The sequence below is a fragment of the Osmerus eperlanus genome, chromosome 12 (assembly GCF_963692335.1).
Source record: "Osmerus eperlanus chromosome 12, fOsmEpe2.1, whole genome shotgun sequence".
NCBI lineage: Eukaryota > Metazoa > Chordata > Actinopteri > Osmeriformes > Osmeridae > Osmerus > Osmerus eperlanus.
The window spans coordinates 1,616,721-1,634,032 of record NC_085029.1 but is presented as its reverse complement, the minus strand read 5'-3'; the positions used below and the strand labels follow the sequence as shown (position 1 = coordinate 1,634,032).

General features: G+C 46.3%; 3 protein-coding genes across 3 annotated transcripts; 1 reads left to right on the top strand and 2 right to left on the bottom strand.

Annotated features, from left to right (window-relative positions):
• Positions 1-932: 932 nt before the first annotated feature.
• Positions 933-7,046, bottom strand: LOC134031620 (uncharacterized). Its single transcript, XM_062475328.1, has 2 exons — positions 6,959-7,046; positions 933-2,878 (listed from the first exon to the last, which is right to left on the bottom strand). The coding sequence occupies exon 2, from the start codon at positions 2,859-2,861 to the stop codon at positions 933-935; it is 1,929 nt and encodes a 642-aa protein (XP_062331312.1). The 5' UTR covers positions 2,862-2,878; positions 6,959-7,046.
• Positions 7,047-11,179: 4,133 nt separating this feature from the next.
• On the top strand, positions 11,180-13,497 carry nat9 (N-acetyltransferase 9 (GCN5-related, putative)). Its single transcript, XM_062474954.1, has 7 exons — positions 11,180-11,303; positions 11,385-11,471; positions 11,860-11,969; positions 12,091-12,231; positions 12,320-12,379; positions 12,504-12,598; positions 12,699-13,497. The coding sequence occupies exons 2-7, from the start codon at positions 11,395-11,397 to the stop codon at positions 12,867-12,869; spliced, it is 654 nt and encodes a 217-aa protein (XP_062330938.1). The 5' UTR covers positions 11,180-11,303; positions 11,385-11,394; the 3' UTR covers positions 12,870-13,497.
• A 131-nt stretch (positions 13,498-13,628) lies between these two features.
• On the bottom strand, positions 13,629-16,553 carry lrrc59 (leucine rich repeat containing 59). The gene is made up of 8 exons (XM_062474953.1): positions 16,296-16,553; positions 15,929-16,046; positions 15,779-15,838; positions 15,539-15,697; positions 15,338-15,442; positions 15,135-15,207; positions 14,716-14,907; positions 13,629-14,623 (listed from the first exon to the last, which is right to left on the bottom strand). Exons 2-8 carry the CDS (start codon positions 16,025-16,027, stop codon positions 14,343-14,345), a joined length of 969 nt encoding a protein of 322 aa, XP_062330937.1. The 5' UTR covers positions 16,028-16,046; positions 16,296-16,553; the 3' UTR covers positions 13,629-14,342.
• Between the last annotated feature and the right edge of the window lie 759 nt (positions 16,554-17,312).

Sequence of the window (17,312 nt, the reverse complement as noted above, 5' to 3'; positions counted from 1 at the left end):
ACTCAAACAGCTAGAGGCATGCAAGAAACATTGTTGAATGGAGAGAGCTCTGGCTTTGTTAAACAACATGGTATCACACACGCACATGCTCTGTTGGTTTCTAAAGAGTAAAATATGACAACAATAACTCCAATAGAAGCAGCCAGAGAGTGAAGCATTTTTGTACAGTGAATGACAGGGAATGTGCCGGCTCATCTGAACATAAACCACCTGAATGGCCTTACAGAGAACCGTCCACCGCTCTCACCGTCATGGTTCACCAAGCTGTGTGTGTGTCTGTGGGTGAGCCCACTAAAATGTGTGTGAATGTGTGTTTGCATCATATTTTCAAATACACAATAAGTATATATTATAGATGAGTGAAAGATCAATAACAATATATATATATTTTAAACATTTTATTCAGTCATGGTCCAAATAGTAGATTATATTGTTTGACGTTTGTCCAGCATTCTTCCATTCTTTATCAGCACACCATTCCTCTAAATTCTCCACACTTGACGTACTGTATACAGTAAGTTAAACCCTGGCCATGCGTGCCCCTGTGGGCCTGTCCTGCAGAGGCTGAAGAGAGGTACTGGACAAGAACAAGTTAGTACAGATGAGTCCTGGTAAATGTCTACTCTAATTCAGTGCTTATTCCCCTCTAGTTCATCTGTCTGATATTCATCTATGCTAGGTATGTTTACATATACATTACACGTAATACATTGGATATTAGATTACACTGATCCTTTTTTGAGGCAATTGCGTATTTGTTCACAGTAAATATAATGTGTTTCCTTTTCCTTTAGCTACTGTGTCAATGATTGTTTGACAAACTGAATTATTCAGCACAACAGAAGGAAACACATACAGAATGAGAAGTTCCATGTGACTCCTTCGTTTACAATCACGGTGAGTTTAAACAGACACAGGAGCAGCGGCCGGCATCAGTCGCTGGCTTTGCTGGAGCGAACACAGCAGCCAGGCTTCCTCAGTGACCTCATCACGCTCCTGCGCCTTGTCCGGATTCTCCTTCTCTCAAGGGAGGGCGACTTGTTTGATGTTTGGGTTCCCCCCTCCTCCCTCTCCTTTGCACTGCCATCTTCCTCCTGTACCTCTCTATCTTTTCCCCCTTGTCCTCCCTCTACCTTATATTCCTTTCGCTCTACAACTGCTGGCCCTGCTTCAGTCTCTACTGCAGTAGAGAGCTCAACTGGTGCAGAGGTTTCTGGGACCGTGGGCGGTGTCTCGGTTACTGTGGCAGGACTTTTGATCTTGGTGGTTTTGGTTTTGTTCTTGGTCTTGTTCTCTCTGGCCTTGTAGGTTTTCCTCTGCAGGTGCTTCTGTATGGCTGAGGTCAACTCCTCGGGGTCCAGAGATGCTCCGTGTACATCCCACGTCATCCCGTCCTCATCCCACTGCACCTGCTTCATACTACTCCTCCTCCGTGTGTAATCCCTCCCCCCAGTCCTCCTCCCCTCCTCAGTCTGGACCTTCAGACAGGACCTTCTCCTCCCTCCAGGTGCCGGTGGGGGAGTGCTGACCTCCCACACCACCTCGTCCTCCCCATTCCCCTCCTCTCCAGAGCTGTCCACGCAGAACATGCTGGAGGAGGGAGACACCAGGTTAGAGTGGGAACCTACTGATGACCTCAGGTTGAGTCTCGACCCTGGGGGAGAGCCCAGGATGGAGTGGGATCCCATGTAGGAGCCCAGGTGTCTCCCCAGGTTCCACATCGATCCAAAAGGAGAGCCCACCTGGACCGCCATGTCTCTCAACTCCATCTGGGACGTCATCGTCCCCTCCTCCTTACATGCACCGCTCCCCCGACCGTGGCGCAGCTGTGGGGATGTCCCCAAGCTCGCCATCTCCTGTTTCACATGGGCAGACTTGAAGAAGCCGCCATCCATTTGTGAGTCGCTGAGCGATGACGTGAATTCAATTTGATATTGGGAGGGGGAGGAGGCAGGCAGACAGTTTGTTGATAACCATGGAAAGTCCATATGATGCCAGGAGACTCTGTCTCTCTTCTGCAGTTTGTCAAAGGGTACATGCGTCTTGCAGTTCTGTGCTTCAACTAGACTTCCTGGAAGTCCACCTTGGGAATGTGTGTCGCTGGAACTGGTGAAAAGGGTGGGGGTTCTTTCTCCGTTGTTCGTCTCTTCCTCACTGCACTCTGCATCCACCAGGCTCCCTCCAAATGTGCCTATCCCCTCCACATTCGTCCCAGAGGAGCAAGAGGTAGATGTGGGTGAGATGGCTGTGTGTTTCTGTTGTGGTAGTAGCAGAGGGGAAGGGACACATGTGCGTGTATGTGAGGGAGATGCCACTGGGGTCTGAGGGGGTGAAATGAATGAGGGAGGAGTAGAAAGGGCAGAGGCCTGTCTAGAGAAGGGAGATCCGGGAGAGTACAGGGCTTGTTCAGTATGACTACAGGGGTTTGAAGTCCCTTCCTTCCATATAACTGTGTCTGGAGTGCTGCTTCCACTACACACACTCCCACTACACACGTTAAAATTCTCACATTTTGGGTTTCCTTGTTGGGATAAGTTTGTAGGTTGAAATGTGTTTGTCTGTTGTAGTTTATGTTTGTTGTGGGGTGTCTTAATGAACGCTTGCTGCAGGGCCTGTATGTTTGGGGCTATGGCTTGACTTGTGTGGGTCTGATGGCTGGCGCTCCGTCTTAGATCCAGTCTTGCCAAGGCAGGATCTCGCAAGAAAGGCATCCCTCTTGTCATGACTATGTCCATGGAGCTCTTGGACAGAGAGATAATGGGTCCATGCTCCTCCTCCTCTTCATCCAGCTGAGCTTCATGAGAGGATCTAACATGGCCACTGCCAAAGGGAAGGTGCTCAGAGAGTGGACGCCTCGCCATGGCAACAAGAATACAATCTGTAAAAAGGAGAGAAAGGTTTCCAAATAATCAATCTTTTAACCTGCCAAAAGTTTTTACTAATTTTTCCCCAGTCCTATCATCGCTCATTCTCTTTCTCTAAGAAACGCAAACATGTATGTAAAAAAAGTGAGATAGAGATTTGCCTAATCAAATAACACAATACAGTAATACATTTTTCATAGAATTACTTTTCTGAATACCGATTAGTCTACACATCCGAATTGGGGAGCCTAGCACCACATTTTCTTTTGTTTATGTCAAAGGCGGCATAGAAACTAACTGAACGCAACTTATAAGAATATTCTTTTGGGTGTCTCTATGAACAATAAAAGAACAAAATATTATTGTTTTACATCCACAAATGTAATTATAGGCTACAAATTATCAGCCTCTTTGCTCAGTTTTTTTTTAACGAATTGAAACTTTATTTGAATACATCAATACATTTGTTCTACATTTAACATTCTATTTTAATATTTCTCATGCGTCCTATATATTTATTTTCATGTTTTTTCTTTTATTATTACGAGCCATCCATCCATCATCTTCCGCTTTTCCGAGGGTGGGTCGTGGTGGCAACACCTTCCAAGGAGATCCCTAGGTGTTCCCAGGTCGGAGGATCCCTAGGTGTTCCCAGGTCGGAGGATCCCTAGGTGTTCCCAGGTCGGAGGATCCCTAGGTGTTCCCAGGTCGGAGGATCCCTAGGTGTTCCCAGGTCGGAGGATCCCTAGGTGTTCCCAGGTCGGAGGATCCCTAGGTGTTCCCAGGTCGGAGGATCCCTAGGTGTTCCCAGGTCGGAGGATCCCTAGGTGTTCCCAGGTCGGAGGATCCCTAGGTGTTCCCAGGTCGGAGGATCCCTAGGTGTTCCCAGGTCGGAGGATCCCTAGGTGTTCCCAGGTCGGAGGATCCCTAGGTGTTCCCAGGTCGGAGGATCCCTAGGTGTTCCCAGGTCGGAGGATCCCTAGGTGTTCCCAGGTCGGAGGATCCCTAGGTGTTCCCAGGTCGGAGGATCCCTAGGTGTTCCCAGGTCGGAGGATCCCTAGGTGTTCCCAGGTCGGAGGATCCCTAGGTGTTCCCAGGTCGGAGGATCCCTAGGTGTTCCCAGGTCGGAGGATCCCTAGGTGTTCCCAGGTCGGAGGATCCCTAGGTGTTCCCAGGTCGGAGGATCCCTAGGTGTTCCCAGGTCGGAGGATCCCTAGGTGTTCCCAGGTCGGAGGATCCCTAGGTGTTCCCAGGTCGGAGGATCCCTAGGTGTTCCCAGGTCGGAGGATCCCTAGGTGTTCCCAGGTCGGAGGATCCCTAGGTGTTCCCAGGTCGGAGGATCCCTAGGTGTTCCCAGGTCGGAGGATCCCTAGGTGTTCCCAGGTCGGAGGATCCCTAGGTGTTCCCAGGTCGGAGGATCCCTAGGTGTTCCCAGGTCGGAGGATCCCTAGGTGTTCCCAGGTCGGAGGATCCCTAGGTGTTCCCAGGTCGGAGGATCCCTAGGTGTTCCCAGGTCGGAGGATCCCTAGGTGTTCCCAGGTCGGAGGATCCCTAGGTGTTCCCAGGTCGGAGGATCCCTAGGTGTTCCCAGGTCGGAGGATCCCTAGGTGTTCCCAGGTCGGAGGATCCCTAGGTGTTCCCAGGTCGGAGGATCCCTAGGTGTTCCCAGGTCGGAGGATCCCTAGGTGTTCCCAGGTCGGAGGATCCCTAGGTGTTCCCAGGTCGGAGGATCCCTAGGTGTTCCCAGGTCGGAGGATCCCTAGGTGTTCCCAGGTCGGAGGATCCCTAGGTGTTCCCAGGTCGGAGGATCCCTAGGTGTTCCCAGGTCGGAGGATCCCTAGGTGTTCCCAGGTCGGAGGATCCCTAGGTGTTCCCAGGTCGGAGGATCCCTAGGTGTTCCCAGGTCGGAGGATCCCTAGGTGTTCCCAGGTCGGAGGATCCCTAGGTGTTCCCAGGTCGGAGGATCCCTAGGTGTTCCCAGGTCGGAGGATCCCTAGGTGTTCCCAGGTCGGAGGATCCCTAGGTGTTCCCAGGTCGGAGGATCCCTAGGTGTTCCCAGGTCGGAGGATCCCTAGGTGTTCCCAGGTCGGAGGATCCCTAGGTGTTCCCAGGTCGGAGGATCCCTAGGTGTTCCCAGGTCGGAGGATCCCTAGGTGTTCCCAGGTCGGAGGATCCCTAGGTGTTCCCAGGTCGGAGGATATATATAATCCCTCCAACGAAGTCTGGGACTACACCGGGTTCTCCTCCCAGTTGGACGTGCCTGGAAAATCTCCATTGTAAGGCGCCCAGGAGGCATCCTAGTGAGATGGCCGAACAACTGGCTCCTCTCGACGCGCAGGAGCAGACTGTTATTATAATTGGTGACCAAGCAGCGAAGCTGCGAAACCACCTTTTGTTTTTTCTTCCTTTTATTATTATTATGATGTTTCTTGCTTGCATTGGAGTCTATGGCAGCCCCTAGAACCGTATGGTTAAAAACTTGTGAAATTTGGCACACTCGTTAAGGACAGCCTCCTCATTATTTTCACCAAGTTTCAGCACTCTAGCGCCACCAACGGGTCAAAGTTGGATGTGTGTTTACACAAGTAACTTTTGAACTGTATGGCCAATTTTCAAAATGAGGTAACATTGGATTCCCTGGATCAAGACAAGTTCAACACTCTATGGCGTCAATTTTCGGTTATATAGATTTTCCGCCATTTTTAATTGTAAGGGAAAAGTTTTTCGCTACTCCTCCTACAACCGTTGTCCAATCTTCCCCAGAATTGACACAGATCATGGTCAGAGCAATCCTCACTCCAATTATCAAAGGGATTTTAATTTTCAAAACCGTTTGGCCGGTACATCCAATCAAAATCTGCAGCTAAGCCGCCAAACAGGAAGTTGGGTCGTTTCTCAGCAATTCTTTGATGTATTTACACCAAAACTTGCTGCATGTACTTGGAACCCTGTTCTGAGGATGTCTAAAGTTTGGGTCATTTGACCTGCTTGGCCACCTCATTGCTGCTTGCAGCTATATTTAAAATAATTATAATAATTATATCATTTATATTGTTTACTTCTTGAGTAAGAAATATTGTTCTTTAACATTAGGCCTATATGTGATATTTGCAATAATAACAAATATTTTTTTAAGGTGATAGGTCTGTTGTTTCATTGCCAATTTTGGGTTGAGAGTTTCAAGCAATCCCACTGATGGACCAGATCTTAGCATATTACATCAATAGTTCCACAAATTCTTCTCCAAAGTGAATGCTTTGAATTGGTTTGTTATGTGCTCTTGGAAAACAATAATATCACACATTTTCTAAATACAAAATTAACATTCTAAATTAAGAGTATTGAAGTTGTCCTTTTAACGCAATAAATTGGATAGGCTGTATGTGAGTCATTTATTTACGCTAAAAGTCAGCTGTTGACGGTGGTGATAAGTCAGCCATAAGGATTTTCAAAATAAAGGTCAAACAATTACTGTACCAGTAAACCAAGTGTAAACTTTGGTTCCAGGTCCTAAATCCTACATATTTTTCTGCACTTTTGAAGATACAAGTATTTATCCCACGCTTACATCCAGTTTTACACTTCCAAATCGTTTTGACCCTAACTTACCTTATAATAAAACTAGATGTGGTAGTCGGTGTCAAAGAAACAGCTCAAGGGGCAGAAGAGGAGACAGGTGACTCAAGGAAGTGTAATGGTCAATTGATTGATTGAGTCCAGTACTGACTGTGTGGCTTTGCTGCCCTGCAGATGGCTTTTCAGCTTAACATGGGGAGCTCATTCAGACACTCACGAACATGCATACACACAAGGGCACACTCTAAATCACGCACACCCAGATACCTGCTCACTTTCTTTCATCGATGGGCAGTTCTATGGGCATATGTGAAGCCCTCTGTGACATTGCTTGTAAAAGTGGCTATCCAATTACGTATACCCAGTACAAACATCTGACTCAAACCAACCAACACCAACATAGACACCCTTATCTTAGCCACATACTTTCAAAGAAAGTATATTTGTGTATAAAGTATATACACAAAAACACACTTCAAACACCTAAAGACAAACACACACATGTAAGTACTTCTTACCTTTGAAAAAACAACAACTGTTGAGTTGTTTCCTCTTTATTCCCCAGTTTGAACAACTGTGTTCTATCTCAGTGTTCACTCTTCTGTACCTCACACACCTCACAGTATGCCCTCTCCTCTCGACCTCCCTTCCTCTCTCACACACATTTTTTGTATTCCCTGCCGTCTTTTGCAACAATTCATTTAATTAACATTTTAAAATGTTCTCCATTCTATTCCCTTTTGGTCAGTATCTTTCTCTGCCTCTTTGTCTTAAGCGCTTATCTTACATAGTGCCAAAGTAGCTGTGTGGGTCTTTGACTGTGTGTATGCGTGTGTGTGTTTGTGTGTGATAGCAGTACGTTAGCATTAACTCCAAGGATTAACAACCTTTCATCTCATTAGCTGTGGTTCGAGCTGACCAATCTCTACAAGGGGATTGTGTGTATGTGCTTGTGTGTATGTCTGTGTCTGTGTGTGTGAGTGTGTAGGTGGTAAAGGTTACCCAGGTTGTAGTTCCTCTGGCCATAGATAGGATCAGCCCCCAATCTCTGTCATCCTTAAGACTCGACCTATAGGGCATTAAGATCAGATGTGTGCATGGTCGAAAGATAGATTAGAAACATATTGCTGCGATGAGAATAGAGGGACAGATGACATGATAAACATCCTTAAGGATAATTAATTAATCATTTCGGAATCAGTGAAGAAGATCAATTAAAGTTTTCTGAAAATATTTCTGAAAAGTGGTGGATGGTAAACAGATGCAACAAAATATTATAGATATATTAGAGGCCCAAAGACTGCATACAATTTTATGCTTTGTTCACCAATAGATAGAAGATTCAAGATAGTTGATCTATCTTACCAATAAAATGGTTCCTTGTTAAATGCAATATATATAAATATTGTATCAATAAGAATTGTAAAAACTCTATTGCTGTGGCAACACGTTTCTGCTCTACCAGTAATAGAGTCTTGTCAAATACAAACCGTTCCTTGGAATTAACCACTGTAATATATTTGAGAACTGTGCACTTCTAGTCCAATTATTTAACCAGCACTTTAGGCAAAAGATTAATTACAACACCTTTACACTGAGCCTATTTCTCCTGTCCATCAGGAGTCAGAGGGACTATGCAGACACAACTGAATCTGAAGGTTCCTCTGCAGCTGGTCTAGATGGTGGCTCCCCCTGTGCCCTGCACACTTCTGCAGCTGGTCTAGACTGTGGCTCCCCCTGTGCCCTGCACACCTGCAGCTGGTCTAGACTGTGGCTCCCCCTGTGCACTGCACACCTGCAGCTGGTCTAGACTGTGGCTCCCCCTGTGCACTGCACACCTGCAGCTGGTCTAGACTGTGGCTCCCCCTGTGCACTGCACACCTGCAGCTGGTCTAGACTGTGGCTCCCCCTGTGCACTGCACACCTGCAGCTGGTCTAGACTGTGGCTCCCCCTGTGCACTGCACACCTGCAGCTGGTCTAGACTGTGGCTCCCCCTGTGCACTGCACACCTGCAGCTGGTCTAGACTGTGGCTCCCCCTGTGCCCTGCACACCTGCAGCTGGTCTAGACTGTGGCTCCCCCTGTGCACTGCACACCTGCAGCTGGTCTAGACTGTGGCTCCCCCTGTGCACTGCACACCTGCAGCTGGTCTAGACTGTGGCTCCCCCTGTGCACTGCACACCTGCAGCTGGTCTAGACTGTGGCTCCCCCTGTGCACTGCACACCTGCAGCTGGTCTAGACTGTGGCTCCCCCTGTGCACTGCACACCTGCAGCTGGTCTAGACTGTGGCTCCCCCTGTGCACTGCACACCTGCAGCTGGTCTAGACTGTGGCTCCCCCTGTGCACTGCACACCTGCAGCTGGTCTAGACTGTGGCTCCCCCTGTGCACTGCACACCTGCAGCTGGTCTAGACTGTGGCTCCCCCTGTGCCCTGCACACCTGCAGCTGGTCTAGACTGTGGCTCCCCCTGTGCACTGCACACCTGCAGCTGGTCTAGACTGTGGCTCCCCCTGTGCCCTGCACACCTGCAGCTGGTCTAGACTGTGGCTACCCCTGTGCACTGCACACCTGCAGCTGGTCTAGACTGTGGCTCCCCCTGTGCCCTGCACACCTGCAGCTGGTCTAGACTGTGGCTCCCCCTGTGCACTGCACACCTGCAGCTGGTCTAGACTGTGGCTCCCCCTGTGCACTGCACACCTGCAGCTGGTCTAGACTGTGGCTCCCCCTGTGCACTGCACACCTGCAGCTGGTCTAGACTGTGGCTCCCCCTGTGCCCTGCACACCTGCAGCTGGTCTAGACTGTGGCTCCCCCTGTGCACTGCACACCTGCAGCTGGTCTAGACTGTGGCTCCCCCTGTGCCCTGCACACCTGCAGCTGGTCTAGACTGTGGCTACCCCTGTGCACTGCACACCTGCAGCTGGTCTAGACTGTGGCTCCCCCTGTGCCCTGCACACCTGCAGCTGGTCTAGACTGTGGCTCCCCCTGTGCACTGCACACCTGCAGCTGGTCTAGACTGTGGCTCCCCCTGTGCACTGCACACCTGCAGCTGGTCTAGACTGTGGCTACCCCTGTGCCCTGCACACCTGCAGCTGGTCTAGACTGTGGCTCCCCCTGTGCACTGCACACCTGCAGCTGGTCTAGACTGTGGCTCCCCCTGTGCACTGCACACCTGCAGCTGGTCTAGACTGTGGCTCCCCCTGTGCCCTGCACACCTGCAGCTGGTCTAGACTGTGGCTCCCCCTGTGCACTGCACACCTGCAGCTGGTCTAGACTGTGGCTACCCCTGTGCACTGCACACCTGCAGCTGGTCTAGACTGTGGCTCCCCCTGTGCACTGCACACCTGCAGCTGGTCTAGACTGTGGCTCCCCCTGTGCACTGCACACCTGCAGCTGGTCTAGACTGTGGCTCCCCCTGTGCACTGCACACCTGCAGCTGGTCTAGACTGTGGCTCCCCCTGTGCACTGCACACCTGCAGCTGGTCTAGACTGTGGCTCCCCCTGTGCCCTGCACCCTTCTCCATCATCAATATTTACTGTAATGTTTAACATATGCAGTACGGGTTGTATTATTTGAACTGTGTGTTTTAAAGAGATAAGGAGCTGCAGATAAATATGTCTGTAGGTCAAGATTCCAGTGGAATTAAGTCAACCACTTGCCAAAAGAATATCAGATGTTTAGGTTGTAGCTTGTAGACTAAATGTTTCCTTTTCTGTTTTCTCGGTTCAGTTAGAAAGGGAACGTAAGGATGGATTCCTGTAAAAGCTTTATATTATCTAAGTTGTACAGGTGTATATGGGACTGACTTATCAAAGCACCAGGTTCTATTTGTATCATATAGCAGCCAAATATGCTATAAATGTCTAAAGCAATAAACCTCGAGAGGGTGTGGTATATCGTCAAACAACCCATGGGTTGTGCTGCAGTCATAGGCACGAGGCGCAGCCGAGTTGTATAATATGCAGAAACAATGGTGATTGTTGAAATCTGGTACTCTGCAGTGCACCAGCCAACATTCCACAATTATTTCCCTCTTTCTTGGGACATATGATTAAATACTTTGTTATGCTTTAAATTCCAATAACATTTGTTATTCCTTTTTACAAGAAAAACAACTCCCAAGAAAACTGGCTCACATCTGAACTGTAACACAACACTTTTTTTAATGTTTTTTTTTACTAACCCTCAGACAAACAAATAAACCTTGCACACTGTACAGGAGCTGGCTTTGTCAGTCAGATCTGCCCTGTCTTGGGATGGCATAACTACTGTACGATTAAAATCCTCATTGTTGTTGACATTTGGCAATACAATGTTATTAGGGCCTACATTTAGTTTGGATCTCTTTTGTGAAATTCGTTTGTTCTTTTATAGTATAATTTATTTAGTTGCTTCTGCTTGTTCTACTCTACATTTTATGTTATTTCCTGATGATAAAGTTCAATTCAACCATTCATTAATCAACTTCTCTTGATTATACATTCGCTGGCTCAATAAACAAACTCTCCCACCTTTAGAATGGTTTAATCGATATTGTTGATATCATAATTTGTGTTATTTTTTCATGTAATACAAGGTTCATTTGCTTTACAAAGCACAGACAGACACTGACAGATACAGACAGACATATAGGCTGTCTGATACCTAAATAATAAAGTTTTACTTCATTGAAACATTTATTGTTTCATAGCACCAAATCAAAATACATCACGATCACTAGGATTCGACACAGGTCTCACTACTATCGATTCCAGACCAGTAGGTGGCGGGTTAGATCGCTTAGCTGTCTATAACGACCAACATCACTGGACCAAACCAACGAAGCTAGCAAACAAGGAAGTGAGTCAAACAGTACTTGTAAAGGTAAGTAAATGGTGAAGTAAATCTTAGAGCGCAATGTTGGGATGCTAATAAACAGTTACTTCGCTACCCGTTGTATGACAGGTGGCATACCATGAGAATAAACGAAGATACGTTACTGGAGGGGAAGAATGTTGTGTTGGTGCCTTACAACGCAGATCATGTACCCAGGTATTTTATACTGAAAGGTTTTGCCTAGATTTGACTATAGACTACGTCCCTATGTCTGTGCTGCTTCTTAAGGGACCTGTAACAACGTCCTCTGTCTACAGTGCAGGCGCACTACATCTCCGCACACATTTCAGACCCAATAGGCTACCTGTCCACGCTCAGCTAATTTTTGTAAGCTGTGTCTCATCTATGTTTCTGTGGTTGCTAGGTATATTCAGTATGTCCCTGTGGTTGCTAGGTATCATCTGTATGTCCCTGTGGTTGCTAGGTATCATCTGTATGTCCCTGTGGTTGCTAGGTATCATCTGTATGTCCCTGTGGTTGCTAGGTATCTTCTGTATGTCCCTGTGGTTGCTAGGTATCTTCTGTATGTCCCTGTGGTTGCTAGGTACCACCAGTGGATGGAGTCCTCTGAGCTGCAGCAGTTGACTGCTTCAGAACCTCTGACTCTGGAACAGGAGTATGACATGCAGAGCAGCTGGCGGGAGGATGATGATAGTGAGCACACAAGCACACACACCCCAAAGAAAGGAAACGGTGGTCAGCCTTTATTACTTAGTGGCCTTTTTGTCTTCAGGAGATATGTCTCTCTACATTCCTCCTTTCATTCCTCTCCCAGAGTGCACGTTTATCATCCTGGACAAGCAGCGCTGGGCGGATCCAGCGATGCAGGAAGAGCAGTGTATGGTGGGCGACGTCAACATCTTCCTGACAGATCCCAGCGACCCCTCTCTTGCCGAGCTCGAGATAATGATCGCAGGTAAACAGCAACAAAATTACAATTGGTTCTTCACCAACTGATCTGAATAATAAGAGCTGATAATGATAGTCTTTTTATGTTGTTCCAGAGCCATGCTACAGGGGAAAGGGCCTGGGGAAAGAGGTTACATGGATGATGATCTGCTATGGTACTGTGTTTCACAGTACAGTCAATCCCCCCCCCTCCTGTATTAGAAGATGTGCTTTAAATATGTTAGATGTGTTGAAGGTTTTTTCCCCCACTTCTGTGGTGACAATGGTGTTGTCCTCTAGGGGTGACTAAACTGGGAATCCAGAAGTTTGAGGCAAAAATCGGACTGGACAACAAAGTCAGCATCGCCATGTTCAAAAAGTTCCACTTCCATGAGGTATGGCAGTCAAAGTATGATCATGTATAAACGGAAGGAGGGACATGTCAGTGACATGGTAGCAATGTGTAGTCATCCTGCTCCAACTCTTGTCCTCCAGTTGTCCGTGAGTGAGGTGTTCAAGGAGGTGACCCTGGGGCTGACCGTGGACAAGGCCATGCGGACCAAGCTCATGGGCGACATGGCCTTCATGAAGGAGCAGGAGTACAGGAAGGCCCGTGAGAGCCGGCAGGAAGGGACCTTACCAAACACATCACATGCCTCCCTGTGAACCCTGCCCGACAACTTCCTGTTTTCAAACTGGTGACTACGGTCAAAGTGTTCCCAGGCATACAGCTGCATTAGGCTACCATTGACCTGAACTGGAAACTCTTGTTGTTTTTACTAACTGTATGCCCAGGAATTGTACATACACAGGTATGTAGGGTCCACCTCCTTCTGTAGTCCTACATGTTTGTTGTAATGCTGCTCTGGTCAAAGTCAGGAAGGAAGAACATGAGTAGATGTCCTAGACCCAAATATACATTTAGACCTAATTATACTCTTCTTACAGGTCTCTGGCTGAGTCAGAGAATGACAGAGTTTTGGGACTCATTTCAGAGGCGAGCCTTCTTTCAACTTTTAAGAAATGTACATGTGCCAAGTGTAAGTGGAGTACTTTTCAGTACTTAAGTATTAGTTTACTGTGTCTGTAAATGGTCACCAAGACAGAGAATGGGAGAGTCCATCTAGGGATGTATTCTCTACAGATCTATACTCGATTGGGTAGATGATTTTCTGAGGTTCATGGACATCTCATGTTTTCCACAAATATATTGGAAACTGTAAACGATTGGGCTTGGGTAATAAATGTTTACTATATAATGCGCATATTAAATCCAAGTCTTTTTTTCTTTTTTTATAACTTTTGTATTTCTTTTTCACATTGTATTGCAGCTGCTGCAGAATAGTTGTTTTATTGATCCGTTTTATGCTTCAATACCAACACACCTCATTAAGGTTATTTAGTTATAGAAAACAACTGCAATGGTTGCCCAGCACACAGACATTTATTTATGTTGACATACATATCTTGAGCATAGCTGAAACATGATAGAATATCAGCAAGGACAAATGTACTGCTATAGCCTTGGACTTGGGTCAAGCATTACAGCCATTGCAAAACTTGGAGGCATCAATAGACTTTATAGATTAAAGAATTGTCTGAAACAGAGTAGGCTAGATGTTATAATTAAATATGTGACACAACTCAACATTCACACAGGTTTGGAAATGCTCATGAATGCCTAACACACCAGTGTCTTGTATCTGGTCCTGATGGCTCTGAGGACTTCAATGCACAACAGACAAGGCCACTTGTTTGGCTGGGCTTCTCCAACTCCAAGCCCTATGCTAGGGCACTACATAGCCATGTGAGGCTGTAGGTACATGCGTAATACAGAGGAGAGGTGGCCATTTTAATACTAGGCCATGATTTAAAAACAAGGACCTTGTACTGAAGAACCAAAAACAATTCCATAGGAATTTAAGATGATCATCCAATTTATCACCCCCCCTTATCCAAACCCACACATCACAGTCCAGCGAGTTAAAGAATGCAAGGCCCCCACTTTAATCAAATCCCATACCCCAATGTCCTGTAAAGTTCAAATGTGATCTTTGGACTTAATCCATGTTTGAGCATAGTAAAGGCCAGTGGGAGCCATGGGCTGGTAAAGAGGGGGACATGGAGGCAGAGAGACGGTTAGTTTTCAAACGGAGCCCGGCGTTCCAGTGGATCCTGACCCAGAGTGGACAGCTTGTGCACCAGCTGTCTGACCACATTCTCCTGCTCCCGTGCCCACAACAGGCTGTCACCCACAGCAACATTGATTGGCACACAAACAGGTTCCTTCTGTAGCTCTGTCAGATGACAAGCCCCTATGGCTCCGGCCAATCCCAGAAGCATCAGGAGGAAGATCTTGAACAGCAGGCCAATGAGAGAGCGTTTGGCTTTTGGGAAAGAGTCCACCACTGCTTGTTTGTCTTGAGATGTGAATGAAATAAATAACACATGAATGATGAGGTGACCAGCAAGTTTACATGGATTGACCAACAGTGCAATGCAGCTTTCCTACCGGCAGCCTGTCCGTTTCTCCTCTTCTTCTCCTCCTTGTTCTTCTTCTGTTGTTCCTGAGCAGCCATGGAAGCCATCTGAGCGTTGTACTCTTTCCTCCTCCTCTCCTTCTCTTCTGCTTTCTCTCTTTTACGAGCCTCTCTCTCTTTTGCCTCTCTCGCTCTCTGCTGGGCTTCCTTCTTTTTCTCTAGTTCTAGTTTTGATAGTGGAGAGAAAGATGAAATAAAGCAGGATTAGCAGATGGAACATCATCATCATCAATCCCTCATCTGGAAAAACTGAATTTTTTGTAATCTGACACTAGACTGGTGGATAAATGTCTAAGCTCAGAAACCAACCTCTAATATTATAGGTTTGCAGGTTTGATTTCATGAGCCAACAGCCAACCATCTCTGGGATAAACACACTTGCAGTACCCACCTTTCTCCTTCAACAGGCGCCGCTCTCTCTCCTTATCCACCAGCTCCTGAAGGAATCTCATGTGCTGGAGAACCTTTGAAAAAATACAGCCTTCTCACCATAAACCAGTAACACTGTTTTCAACAAAGATACTCCAGTTCTCTCCCTCTCTCTTGTCTCACTGTCTTTGCAGCATTCTGTCCATGACATCTCTCTCTTCTTACCTTAGAAGCACACTGCTTGCATTGTTTCTCGTCCAAACAGTCACCTGCAGCCATTGCTAGCTGTGGTTCTAGAGGGTTATCCTTGAGATCCAGCCACTTCAAATTCTACAGACCCACATACAAACCACAAGGAACATTTGTCTGTTATTAATCCAGTAATTAATTCCAGTTTGTACAGTGTGTGTGTGTGTGTGTACATACCCTGAGCTCTGAGAAGCTAACAGGCAGGATGCTCAGCTTGTTGTCGTACAGGTCCAGATGTTGCAAGTTGCTTAGGTGACCCAGGTCCTCTGGTAAACTGCTCAGCTGGTTCTTGCTCAGGTCTATCTTGACCAGATGAGTCAGGTTGCAGATCTCTGGCTGCACACAGTCAGAACCACATATTCCATTAAGAATAATTTGAGGAGAGACAATGTGTGTTAGGATGCAAGTGTTACTCACAGGTAGTGAGGTGATGTTGTTGCAGGACAGGTCCAAAACTGTTGCTTTGGGGAATGCTGCCTGTGGTGGCACATTTAAGAAAATTTAACATACAGGTCTGTTGCTAAACTAATTGTCAATTTAGTCTTTCTACTTGTAAAAAGCACTTACCAGTTCTTTGACTGGTACCTCTGTTAAGTTACAGAGACTTAGGTCCATTTCGTTGCCATTGATTTTGTCTTTCAGATTGATCACCTTGCTTTTACTCATTGTGGCCTTGGCTTAAGAGCTGTATAAGAAAAATACACAAAATGTACAAAAAACTGTAAGCTTATGGACACGGTTGGTTTGTTTGCATAATGGTTAATTTATCGTAAAAGTAAGCCTGGTGTATCCGTTTTTCTGCCAGTTCATAATTAAACCATTTCTGTCTACCTGACTATGTAGCTAATCTGGCTAAAAGGTAACAGTTCCCACGATGACAGGCACAGTGACAATACAATAAAGTGGGATGGTTTTCAAGAAGATCCACACTCACCTGTTTTAAGTTGACAGTTTGAAAACCAGCAAAAGGAAAGGCGAGACAGACCTATTTGTAAATATAAATGTAAGAGCTCTGGTAGATCTTGAATTTTCCGGTCTGTAGTTACAATGAAAGTCCACGTCAGTCATTTAACTCGTGTGCTTCAGTTCTTTGCATCAAGTCAACAACAATGCCACATCGACATTGTTGCATACATTGCCCTCTACAGCATTGGAGGATGGTTTGTCTGTTCCGCTCCTGCTGCACACAGCCGTCATCGCCAGAGGTCGACATAGTTCACAGACCGCTGGAAAGTTTGCAATCTAGATAGAGGGAATAACGTTTTTTTTGTTTAGTTGTTTTCAGACTCCTACTCCCTAGACTTATATATTAACAGACACAGCTACTTCTGTCTTCTAAGATGGCGTCCCCATTCATTTCTATGAAAAGTTTTCAGTGGCGCAGTGAGGCAAGCGAGAGCGCGAAATGGACCGCGCCATCTTTCCAGATCCGGATCTTCCGGTCCTGCGTTAAACAGTGGCTCGCTTTTTTCCTTGCTCCGAGACTGTTTTTTTTATTTTTTATAAATCTTTATTAAATCTTCACGATACAAACAGTAAAGACAGGCAAACAGAGTCATTGATACAAAAAAACATAAGTCAAGAGGAGAGCCAGGGGGAGTTTCAAATATATACATTAAAAATGGAGCTGAACTGATTGGTTTTAGCAGCTTTCTTATTTTCTGAATCATAGATGGTTTTGATGTACTGTTCCGTTTCCCTACCAAAAGCAATACAAGAAGGTTTAGAGTTACTAAATTTGGCTTTGTGAATATGATATTTGCCTAAAATGATCAATAAATTAATTAGATATATTTCTTTCTGTTTCTTATTTTCATTGTCATGGAAACCAAACAGTACATCTTTCCACAACAAGGAAAAATCAAAGACAAGTTTATCAGAAATGTATCGAGAGAGATCTTTCCAGAAAGTGGTGGTGTAGAGACACTGCCAGAAAAGGTGCACCATTGTT